At 34.8% G+C, this 12,110-nt stretch overlaps 1 protein-coding gene across 1 annotated transcript in view; it reads right to left on the reverse strand.

The window, feature by feature from the left end:
- RPS6KA2 (ribosomal protein S6 kinase A2) overlaps positions 1 to 7,817 on the reverse strand; it is a 563,997-nt gene extending 556,180 nt beyond the window's left edge. The window contains exons 1-2 of the mRNA XM_001371705.4: positions 7,268 to 7,817; positions 3,567 to 3,626 (exon numbers count right to left, since the gene is read on the reverse strand). Coding sequence (XP_001371742.1) covers positions 3,567 to 3,626; positions 7,268 to 7,330 — 123 coding nt within the window. The 5' untranslated portion in view covers positions 7,331 to 7,817. The remainder of the gene's footprint in view (positions 1 to 3,566; positions 3,627 to 7,267) is intronic.
- Between the last annotated feature and the right edge of the window lie 4,293 nt (positions 7,818 to 12,110).

Here is a 12,110-nt window from a genome sequence, read left to right on the forward strand (position 1 = left end):
TCCAAAAATCATTTTGATAAAATAGCAATAGCATTAATAACACATATTTTAAACATTAATAAAACACTTTAAAAATGAAAAAGATGTACTACATTAAGCGCCCATACAAAACAAAATGTGTTTTCATATTTTAGACTCTTTTCAAACTAAACTTCTTCAAAACAGTTAACTGTTTTACAACAGGTAGATCAGAGCATGGAGAAGTATAACTGAATAGACAAAATTAAGTGTATCTAGACAAAGCATTTTTTCCAAATTATTTCTGTTCATCAAATAAGTAAATAATATATGACAAAAAGGATACATGACGTAGAGATGTTCCACAAAAGCATTTCCAAACTGGTGACATTCATTTATGATATTCTTTAAAAAGAAATAAAGACTGCTGTCTAGCACATGAACTCAGAAAGGCCCATATGACCAACTTTTAACTTTATAGCCAATTCAACCACAATTTGATTGTATAATAACCTCATGCAAACTGTCTCTCTAGGGTGAACTTTAATGTCTCTAGCAGTAAATGAGGAACAATAATTTATTGTTCATGCAAATATTCTGAAGCCTAGCAAGGATTTATGTAAGAATCATTTATTTTAACATAAGCATTAAATACCTACTAAATGTTTTAGATGGAGAATTTGCTAACCTGAAAAGTCTGGCATTGGAATTTGAGCATAAAACTCAAGAGATTTCCCAAAACTCTCTTCTTTGCCAAACAGATACCCGCATGAATATTATGTACACCACCTAAAGAAAACTAACCTTGGAATCTCTCCATTCATTCTGAACTACCAGCTACACATTTTTGACCTTTCAAGATGGGTAAATGTCAAGAGCTAATAATCACTTCCACTATCTTGTAGCCTGATTGTCAAAAATAACATTTAGGAAGATTAATGAGTATGACTGCATTCAAGACAGATCCTGATAGCAGCATTACCTCCCAGTTTTCATGAAAAATGTTGAGGTTCAGATGAAGTGAAGTCTGTAACCCTTCAGAAAGCAGCCATACAGGGAGTGAAATGTACATGAAAATATTCTTGCAATTCCTATAGTCATACAATCTTATCAATAAGTTCAACCTTTCAGCCCCCTAAAATGAATATCTAGCTGTGTGACCCTGGCAAGTCACTTAACCCCCATTGCCTAGCCCTTACCACTATTATGCCTTAGAACCAATGCATAGTATTGATTCTAAGATGGAAGGTAAGGGTTTAAAAATAAAATAAAAAGAACATCCCCAAATGCCCACCTCTTTATCATTTCTCAGATCACTTAAGCTTAAAGAACACAAATATTTGTCAACAATTGATACACAGAGTTCTCTTAAAACTAACCTCTCATGAAAGCCTAGGAGATGGACCAGATAATTTCTAAGACCTCTTCTAGCACTAAAATCCTATAATTCAATGAACTGGTAGAAGAAAATAGAGCTATGGATTATTAAATTATGGTTACTTCCTATTAGACCTTGCCATCAGGCGCCTGCTAAATTCTTATTACCCACATTTGGTATGTTGAACTCAGATGCCAATTAGTGAAGGATATCTTTCCTTCCCAGAGAGTCACTGGCTAGACAGTGCATCCAGTCTAGCACCTCTTTGAAGACTGGTAAAGGTAGGGATATCTATTTTTCAAAAGAGTAGGTGGAGGTTCTGGGAAAGACAAAGGCTTAAACTGAAATCAATAAATAAGTTGCTGAGGTGAGAATAGAATAAGACTGCAAATTCACAAGTCAGAAGCAAAAGCGCAGGATATTAAGAGGCAGCCAAATTGAGCCAGCAACATAATGATATTGGGCTTTCTTTGACCAAAACAACTTACGTATCCAAGAAATCTAGTAGCATCTGGCTCACAATTCACACAAGATTTACATATGGTAATTTCTGGTTTCTAACATCTGAAGACATAATCTTCTGAAATACTTCTTGATCCAAATTCCCTAGTCTGTAACACCTGGTCTACAGTTTTAATTACCTCACAAAAGTCACAAATAATTTAAAAATAGAAACCTAAGTCATTATAATTCCTATTTATTCCTATATATCCTATTATATAATTCCTATAGCTTATCATCTCTTATTTCTTCAAAACAAAGAAAATTACCAAACCCTTATTTTATTTTTCTTCATTTGATTTTCAAAGCCCACAGTATCATTCTAAATTCATATATTTTAAGTTAATTATCAAAATATTACTCTACTTAAACTACCACTTAAAAAAAACCCCTACCAACTTATATCTTTCTTTCAGCTTGTATTGGTATTCCCAGAACTTAACACAGTGCCTCACACACAGGAATCATACATACTTGCTTTTTTGTTGGGTGATATCAACTGCCTATGAGTAATTTTAACTACTCTGGCTATATTTGTTCAGTTTCCATAATTACACCCATTTGGAAAACTATTTTCCTTGATAAATCATATAAATCTAGTCTTCTTCAATAGAATTATCTCTATGGCTTCTATTTAGGTTTAAACTGAAATTTGAAAGTCAGTTCCTTAGCATCCAGTGCCTTCCTCACAGACAATTTTATATTCAGGATAATGATAGCAGCAAGTGCTACTTTTGTTTCTGGTACTTTTATAAAAAACAGTTACCTCTACCAGGAAAAAAACCAAAGATTATCAATATCTTTAAACAATAGTTAATATTCCTTCTACTTGTATTATTTTACTCCTGATCTCCATCTATTTCTTTCTCAGGATACTGTCTATAACATTAATTCTTTTTATTTCTTCTCATTTATCTCAATTTGTTATCTCCTCACCTTCCTTTTTGTGCTTAACCTTTATTATGAAATATTAAAAGATGTGTAAAGGCAAGCTAACTTGTGAAATATGAAAGTTGGAGAAGCAATTTATATGAAGAAACTTTTTTAAAGATAGAAAAGATAGGATATTCCTATTTTCTTGTCAAAGATAATATTCTGCTGTCTTTCCTATCTAAAGAAAAGGCTCTTCATATAAATTGCATCTTCAACTTTCATATTTCACAAGTTAGCTTGCCTTTACACATTTTTAATACGTCATAGTCACCTCAAAAGGAAAATAACAGGTAGAGTTTCATTCAGTATCTCAAAAAGTTGAATTATTCAGTTTCCAAGTAGGTATAATTATCACTTAATTCATTGAACTACTTGCCTGTTCCATACGTCATATTCTTCATCTTGTCCTTAATTTGTTTTCATAATTGATCATTTCTTCCTTCAAGACATTCCTGAGTTAGAGGCCAAATTTTGCTTCAGTTCATTTCCCCTTTCTAAAATCCTCAGTATTTTCTCAGAGACACTATAGTAAAATGTCACTTGTTGCCATATATGTTTCTTCTATTCTCTGTTTCTTCTCTTTTATCTAAATTTTGTTATTCCCCTCTTTCCTTTCTATGCTTACCTTTCTTAGGACATATTAAGACATATGTAAAAGGACATATGTAAAAGATAGCTAACTTGTGAAATAAGGTTAGAAATGCAAAGGAGATACAATTTGAGACTAGGCACAGGCTAGTAAAATCCAACCTCCTATCTTTGGATTATCTGAATGTTATAAAGCAAATATAGTTACTTCTTTTGTGGCCTCTTCTGTGGTAGGTTCTACATCAAGGCTGACCTCCTCTTCAGTGGTCTAGAAATAAAAGGAAATATATCAAATTAGGCATTAACACCATAAACGCTTGTCAACAGCATAATATAGAACAAGAAGTCTGTATAATTCTAAACAGGGAATAAGACTTGTTATTTCACTGATGTAGGGAATTCTTTCTACCAGTGAAGGTCAGCACTTTCCCTGCAGCTTAAAAGAGAAAGCAAATAAAGCTTAGATTTAGAGAGTGCAATTCTGTCTCAGATAGACATTTTTTTAAAAACTTCACTTTGTATATAAACAACTGATATGCCTGGAGAATTCAAATCCTTATAAATAGTTTGGAAAATAAACTTAAAATAAGCACAAGATCATAGATGCAGAGTTCAAAATGACCACAGAGGCCACCCAGTTGAATACCTTCATTGTATAGATAAAATCAGGCCCAAAGAGATTAAAGTGATATATATGGATAGAAAGTGACAGGGCCAAGATCTGAATCCAGGTCCTCTGACAACAAAATCAGGACATTTAAAATGGTACCATGGTGTGCCATGCTTTTGTCAAAGATGATCAATTAATGATGAAAAAATCTTTGCAATTAATAACAATTTGAAAGTGAAGAACTAGTACTCTTAGCAATCTAAATTATAAAAGTGGGAGGGTGAGGGAAGTTTTAAGTAAAATAAAATACTTAAATTAAGGACAAAGAAAAGAACATCAGAAAGCATTTCTAACTATTTCCATTTTATTATTTATTTGATATATATAATAAATCAAAACCCCATGTTATTGCCTATCAACCAACTATTTCTTCTTAGAGCTACTAGGAAATTTGATTCATGGACAACTAGTGTTGAAATTAGAATGGTTTTAAATATCATTGGAGCAGAGTGAAGACTAAAAAAAGGTCCATTTCCTTTCCTGCCATCTCTAATTTACTGGACTGCTTGGGAAAAGAAATGAATCAGGTCAGACATTAACAGAGCAGAGCCTACGGCCTATTTTTAAGAGAATTCTGTTGGTTTTTTTCCATTCAAAACCTAAGGATTTCCCATTTTTTAATGTCTATTATAGCTGTGCGTCATATGGTCTCCCAGAAAAGTAAAAGGTTCAGACTCTTTGTAACACACAAATGAAATGGGTCAGCCAAGAACTTCAATGATTTAAACGAGTCGCTGTAACTGCTTCATTTTTGAACTTGGCCATTCCGACTCAACACAAGATGACCGACCAGTTTGGCAATGGCGAATTTTACTTGTTGACTTATAACTTAATGAAATATAACATAACATGTATTGGAAGTTTGGAGTTTTTATTTGTTTGTTTCTTTTATACTAAATGCAGGTAGGCAGCTTGGTTATACAGTGGAAGAATGCAGCGCCTGGAGTCAGAAAGACTCATCTTCCTGAGTTCAAATCTGACTTCAGACACTTATTAGCTGTATGTAATCTTAAGCAAGTCACTGAACCCTGTTTGCCTCAGTTTACTCATCTGTAAAATGAGCCAAAGAAGAAAATGGTAAACTATTTTAATATCTTTGCAATAAAACCTTAAATGGGGTCCTAAAGAGTTGATCATGACAAAAACAACAAACACACACACACACACACACACACACACACACACACAAAGGCAGGGAGGGAGCAGAGATGGGAATGGGGGTGGGTGGGAGAAGCAATCCATTTTAAAGGGTATTTTGTGAAGATACCAATTTAAATCTAATACTAATTGATATATTGTTGGGAGCTCTTTTTCTCTACTTTTTTTTTGGCTATCCTGTTGGTACACATTGCTTAAACAAAGTCAGTTAAATTTTACCTATTCAATGAAACAATATTACTTTGTCTTATGTGCTCAGTAAAGAGGATTATATAACATTGTTATTGTTAAAAGTCTTAGCCTTAAAAAATCTTAGCCTTCTTTTTGCAACTAATTCAAACCACGACTAAAATATCTGGTATATTAGTACTTCTATTTTGAAACAAGGTTCTCTGTGATTTAATTTGTAGCATATATTTCAATTCTAGATCATCCACTTAAAAGCTAAACTTTGCAAAACCAAACAGTGATCTTATCCCTTGCTTTCTAGGGCTCACCTGGGAACCCCAAGAATACTGATCATGCAGCTCAAGGTGTTTCTGCCTTTTTACTGGTAACCAAGCACTACATCTGCACTTAAGCTCTGTATCAGACATTTGTAGTTATAAAATATTTAAGAGGCTCTAGGGGGCTCTTTTTTTTTTTTTAATCTAGCTTGATAAAAATTCTATTTTGGAGTGATGCTATTAAACAGATAAAGACCTTCTAATCTAACAAAACCAAAGACTGGAGTTTTAAGTCCTTTTATTGTAGGGATAATTTCTAAACAATTCTAAGTAATGTTCCAATATCACATGCAAATTAGTAACTAATACAATGCCAAGCCTTCATTTTATCTCTTTTCTGATTACTGATTTAGTTTTGAAAAACCAACAATAATTAGATGTCTCTCTCAACTCCATCTATGAAACAGTTTCATTATTTAATATTTTCAGGCAATAAGGAGCACCTTGATAAATTTAAATAATTATTAGGTTTCTATCAGATAACAGGCAACTTTCTTTAAAACAAAACAAAACTGAAACTGCACTACAAGGAAAAACAAGATAAAGGATCAAGTTAATTCCTCCTAAATTTAAAACTGCATCTTGTTTTTCACATTGCAACATGCATTGGTGAATTTCTTGATATATTAAGTATGAAGCATGAGCAAAATAAAAACTCTAAAGATGCAAATGCACTATGAAAGAAAGAGAAACTATTTTGGAATTTAATGAAAACATGCTTGATGGAGATTATTTTAGCATTATGAAGAGTCATTTCAAGAAAACAATTTGAGGCCATGCTTATTTAGTACTTCCAGTGTGTTTGTTTAGTTATTTAATTAGCATAGGGCTTTCCCCTCAATCTTTGGGAAACGTTTTTATACAGCAAAATTTTAGGACAATGCAATTGTAATTCAAGATAAGAGATCAGAAGACATGACTTCTAAGGCCCCTGCTAGCTCAGTTCTGGGAAATGAATATAATCTTTATAGAGATTTCAAGCAGCTAGCTAAATACAGAGTTATTATTATTACTGATAATAATAACAGCACTGTATTTCTAAAGTCCATTAAGGCTTCCAAAGCAGTTTCCCCACCGCAGTCCTGTGAGGTTGGCTGTGAAACAAGACCAACTTTTAACATATCATATTTGGTAACCTCTGGGAAGAAGTTAATCCATCCTCCCTTTAATTCTATTGCTACTTTTATCTTTCATCCCCACTGGCATGTGAAGATTCTTTGCCACTTTCTAGAAGCTCTTTTTGATCCAAACACATCACTGCTCACCCGTCCCCACAGCAAATGAAGATCATTTGAAAGCCACTTGTTGACTGGTAATTAAAGCCAGAGCAGGTTAGTTGTGAAATATGCCAATACCACGAAAATCTAGACATACTTATTACAGGAGTGTACAAAAGTTTAATTTAGGAGTACATCCAATACACCCCTCCTTCCCCGGCCCCCGGCCCTATCACGTGCCCTTTTATTCCTGATAGTGCAATATCAGGCTATACATCTGCAAAATCATCTATTTACTGCAGAGGTCAGCTTCTTCAGGGCACCTGTTTTATTTTTTTTAAGTCCACTGTTTGCTCACCTCTATTTCCATGGGCTCCACCTCGATCTTTTTCCATAGTTCCAATAACTGAGCAATTGGCATTTTTTTTTTACTATTTTTCTCCTCTGGTGGATCAGAAATAAAAATAGGATGGAAGAGACGTATGGGGTGGGGGAGCAAAGAAACAAATGAACTGAAAGACAGGGAAAGAGAAAGAGGGAGAAAGAGGGAATGAAAAAAAGAGATAGAGGGGCAAACAGGAGAGAGAGAGAGAGAGAGAGAGAGAGAGAGAGAGAGAGAGAGAGTGAGAGAGAGAGAGAGAGAGGAGAGAGAGAGAGAGAGAGAGAGAGAGAGAGAGAGAGAGAGAGAGAGAGAGAGAGAGAGAGAGAGAGAGAGAGAGAGGAGAGAGAGAGAGAGAGAATGATGAGAAAGTCAGAAGAGATGCAGAGGCAATTGCTGAGGTCTTGAAGGATCTTCTGTGATATTGGGGTTCCCCCCAAGGGGTCTTCAATATGGCTGCTTGTGTGATGTGTCCTCTACACACCAATCCCAGAGCTGAGAGAAGAGTTGTTGCTGCTTCCCGCTCGGGCTTGGAAAGAGGAAAAGAGGAGCTATAATTGCAGCTTTAGAATCTGTAATGCGACTTTGGCAGAGTAAACGCTTCACTTGCAGCATTAAATTGGATTCTCCTCCCTCTCCCCCCTACAACACTCCCCCTTATTTTCCCGCCCCCTTCTTACCCCCCCCCCCTTCACTATTTTACCTTAATTGGCTCTAAATGATGGGTGAAAGTTGAGTCTGAGGATGCTGCTGCCATAGAAACTGCATAGCAACCCAGGGAGGTGGGGGCTGGAAAAGAGTGAAGGAAATAAGGGGAGAAAGCAGTGAAGCAGGTTCTCCCCTTCTCCTTTGGTTCTCCCCTCATCCCTGCACTCACCTATCATACCACCCTGCTCTGAAGAATCCTCAGAGATTTAAGAAAGACCACTGGCTGGCCAGACACTATGAAACAGGGAAGGAGGCTGGTTGCAGCTGAGTTATTATTCTGCATTAATATTTAAAAGGCTCCCTATATTGTAAAATTACTGATAACCTAATATCAGAAGCAGATGCCTTCCCCCTCTCCAACCCCAACCCCATGCAGTTGAGAAGTACACAAAGAGGAATAGCAAAGAGAGAGAAGAAATCTCAGCCTACAAATAAACTCAGTCTCTCTGGAGTCATGAGAGTGGCACAAAATCTGTGAGTTGTACCAAGGGCATATTCTTTCTGCCCCTTATTACAGTCAGATATGGCATGAGCATATTCTTTGTATTACACTCACAGTATAAAGCACACCTTGAGAAATTAAAATCAAGGGACCCTCAGCTTCTCATGAAAATGGAAACTGGTTCTTAAATATTCTATTCAACAAACATGTATTTTATGGCACGGTGCTATGTGCAATGCACTGGGCTAAACTCATAGTATACAAAGATGAAATATGTAACAGTCCCTAACAAGGAGATCAAAATCTAAACCAAGGATAAAGAAAAATGGACCATTTAAAAGCTTTTTGAATCCTAAGGTCTATTATAGCCATATCAGAGACTTGAAACAATGTACAGTTAGGCACTGATATGAAAGATATTTACTTCAGGTATTTGAAGGGGTGCCTCATGAAGATTGTTGTAGAATAGGTAATTTTTCCTTCCATGTGTTTTAGTTCATGTGTCCAGAAATGGGAGACTTGGTTGTGTCTGAAAATGTGCCCTTCTCTAACTTTTAACTAAGAATTTTTCCAAATAAGAGTTAAATGAACAATCAAAAGATTTTATCTTTCTCTTTCCAATGCAAAACACAGATGCCTTTCTTAACATCTTCTTTCCATGAAAAGAAAGGAAAAGAAAAGTAAAGAAAATTAAACAATATAAAATTCCTTTACAATTTGTATGATTCCTGGGACAAGTATTTTCCTTATTCTTAGGACATTAATGAGGCAAGTTAGGAAAGAAATGATAGCACTTTTAGAATTTAACTTACCAAACCTCGACTGATCTGTCTTTTCCCACTTTATAAAACTACTAATAAATCCATCAAATTAATAAATTGGGTGAAAAGTCAAAGACCCAATCACCTCAAATGTCACAGAGAGATATATGGCAGAATAAGCAGTATGCTAAAACTGGGACACTAATACATTGCTGGTGAAGTTGTGAATTGATCCAACCATTCTGGAAGCAATTTGGAATGATGCCCAAAGAGCATTAAAAGACTGCCTGCTCTTTGATCCAGCCATACCACTGCTGGGTTGGCATTCCAAAGAGATAATAAGGAAAATACTTGTACAGGAATATTTATAGCTGCACTCTTTGTTGTGGCAAAAAATTGGAAAACGAGGGGATGCCCTTCAATTGGAGAATGACTGAACAAACTGTGGTATCTGTTGGTGATGGAATATTATTGTGCTGAAAGAAATGATAAAAGGAGGATTTCTATGTGAACTGGAAAGACCTTCAGGAATTGATTCAGAGCTAAATGAGTAGAACCAGGAGAACATTGTACACAGAAACTGATATATTGTGGCACAATCAAATGTAATGGACTTCTCTACAAGTAGCAATGCAAAGATTCAGGACAATCCAGAGGAACTTATGAGAAAGAACACTATCCCCATCCAGAGAAAGAATTGTGGGGATAGAAATGCAGAAGAAAAACTTATGATTGATTACATGGTTTGATGGGTATATGATTGGTTATTTTGACTTTTAAAAGATCACTCTATTGCCAATATTAATAACATGGAAATGGTTTTTAAACAATGATACATGCATAACCCAGTGAAATTGCTCATCAGATCCAGGAGGGAGGAGGGAAGAAGGGAGGGAAAGAAAATGAATCATATATCCATGTAAAAAAACATTCTAAATTAATTAATTAAAATATCATCATAAAAATAATTAGCAATATACTAGATAATATCATAATACCGGGAGAGTCAATATCTGTAATTAGCTTACTCTAAGATATGAAATGACACAAGGTCTCACTGAATTTCTATTTTTTCTTTTTTAAAAAATAACATTTTATTTTCATGAATAGAAGAAAATGTCCAAGTGTTTTAGACACTTTGGTTAATGAGTATTCTATGGTTGTTGGGATCTGCTCAAGTTATTTTATAGTCTCAGCAAAAGTGAAGTATATAAATACTGCTAGAATAGGAAAGGCAACGAGTTAGTAACAGATGGAAAGAAACACTTTATAGTAGTAATTTAATGGAATGTGACATGGAAAATGAAAATATGAATTGTAACCAAGGCACACTACCATGTCCAATCCTTTAGAACCCAGATATTCTGGACAGACTCTATTGATCTGTACATTTTCTCTCTCTCACTAGAATATAAATTCCCCGAGAGCAGAGATTGTTGCATTTTTCTCTTTGCATTTCCAGGGCCTATCATTTTACTGATACATAATAGACAATTAGTAGGTGTTTGTTAATTAATTCAATTGTTGAGTTGAAAAAAAGGAAATCTCTTGCTCCAGATGCTCCTGGGGTTCCAGCACCTGCCAGGGGTTGAGCACATTTACGTTTGTGTGATGTCTTCTACAAGACATCTACAAGAGTTTTAGAAGCTTAGTAACATTAAGTATCATCTAATTTTAAAAATGCTATCAGGAAAATAATCTGGGCACTGAGAAAGAATCTGCCCCAAAATTTGCCATGTTAGATAAATGGAAAGAAAGACATATACAGATATAGATAGATGTACACATGCTACATACATATATGTATCCATATATATAACTCTACAAATATAATTCTCATTAGTGGAGATCTTTGAAAAATTAATATAAAGGAATATAAGCACAGAAGCAAAAGTTGTCAAGACACTAAAGCAGTATTTTCTATTAAAAATTGAGTGACTGATTTTTAGTTCTTTCAAATGAACTTCCCAAGTATCTATGAATTTATATATTTGTTCAGCTCACTTAAAGAGAAACAAGCTTTCTTTTCTCCAAAATTCTTTATGTATAGAAATTTCATGGAGCTTAGCTGTCAAGATACAGTGATATGTACACTCCTTGGAAAAAGAAAGTACATGATAACTGAATATCTAAGAAACTAAATAAAAGTAAAATGAAAAAATTTATTCAAGAAAACTTCTATCCCATCTCTAAAGTTTCCATTAAAGAACAACTACAAAATAAGGAAAAAACAAAAGTATAATAATATATAAGTTAAATAAGTGTGGTAAAATAATGTTCAATGAGATGGAGAAGTAGAGAAATTATATGCTTTAGAATAAGAACATTCAACTGAATTCCAAGAAAACTAATTCAGTTTTCTCAGTAGTGATGATATCTGGGAGGGGGGGGGGACTGTTTCCCAAGAAACCCACCCAACAAACATCTATTTCCAAGAAGAAACCCAATTTCTACTGTTGTATTGTACAATTACTGAAAGGAAGACTTAAACATGACCCAATATTCTACAAACTGAAAGCAATAGGAAGCACTTCAGATCTTCTAAAAATCAAAAAAACATTGAGAAATTAGATGTGTGAATTGGCATCAAACACACAGCAAGCCTGGCTCCTATTAAAAATTATTATAGTGCTTTGCCATTGAATGTAAGCTGCTCATTATTTGGCCATTTTCTCTTTAATGAGCCTCGCAGTTTAAAGAACCCTGTGGAAAAAAGAACCCTGTGGAACATCTGGCATCACATTTTGTCCATTGAAAAGAGAACTAGTCTGGGGATTAAAAGACCTAGATTCAAGTGCACCCCTGCTATTAGTACCTGACTTCTCTGTGGCTCATCTTTCCTGTCTACATGATGAAGATGAAAGAAACAGGGAGGGAAAGGAGTACCAGGAAAGTCAAACAATAGAGTAAT

Source organism: Monodelphis domestica, chromosome 2, assembly GCF_027887165.1.
Source record: "Monodelphis domestica isolate mMonDom1 chromosome 2, mMonDom1.pri, whole genome shotgun sequence".
NCBI classification, from domain to species: Eukaryota; Metazoa; Chordata; class Mammalia; order Didelphimorphia; family Didelphidae; genus Monodelphis; species Monodelphis domestica.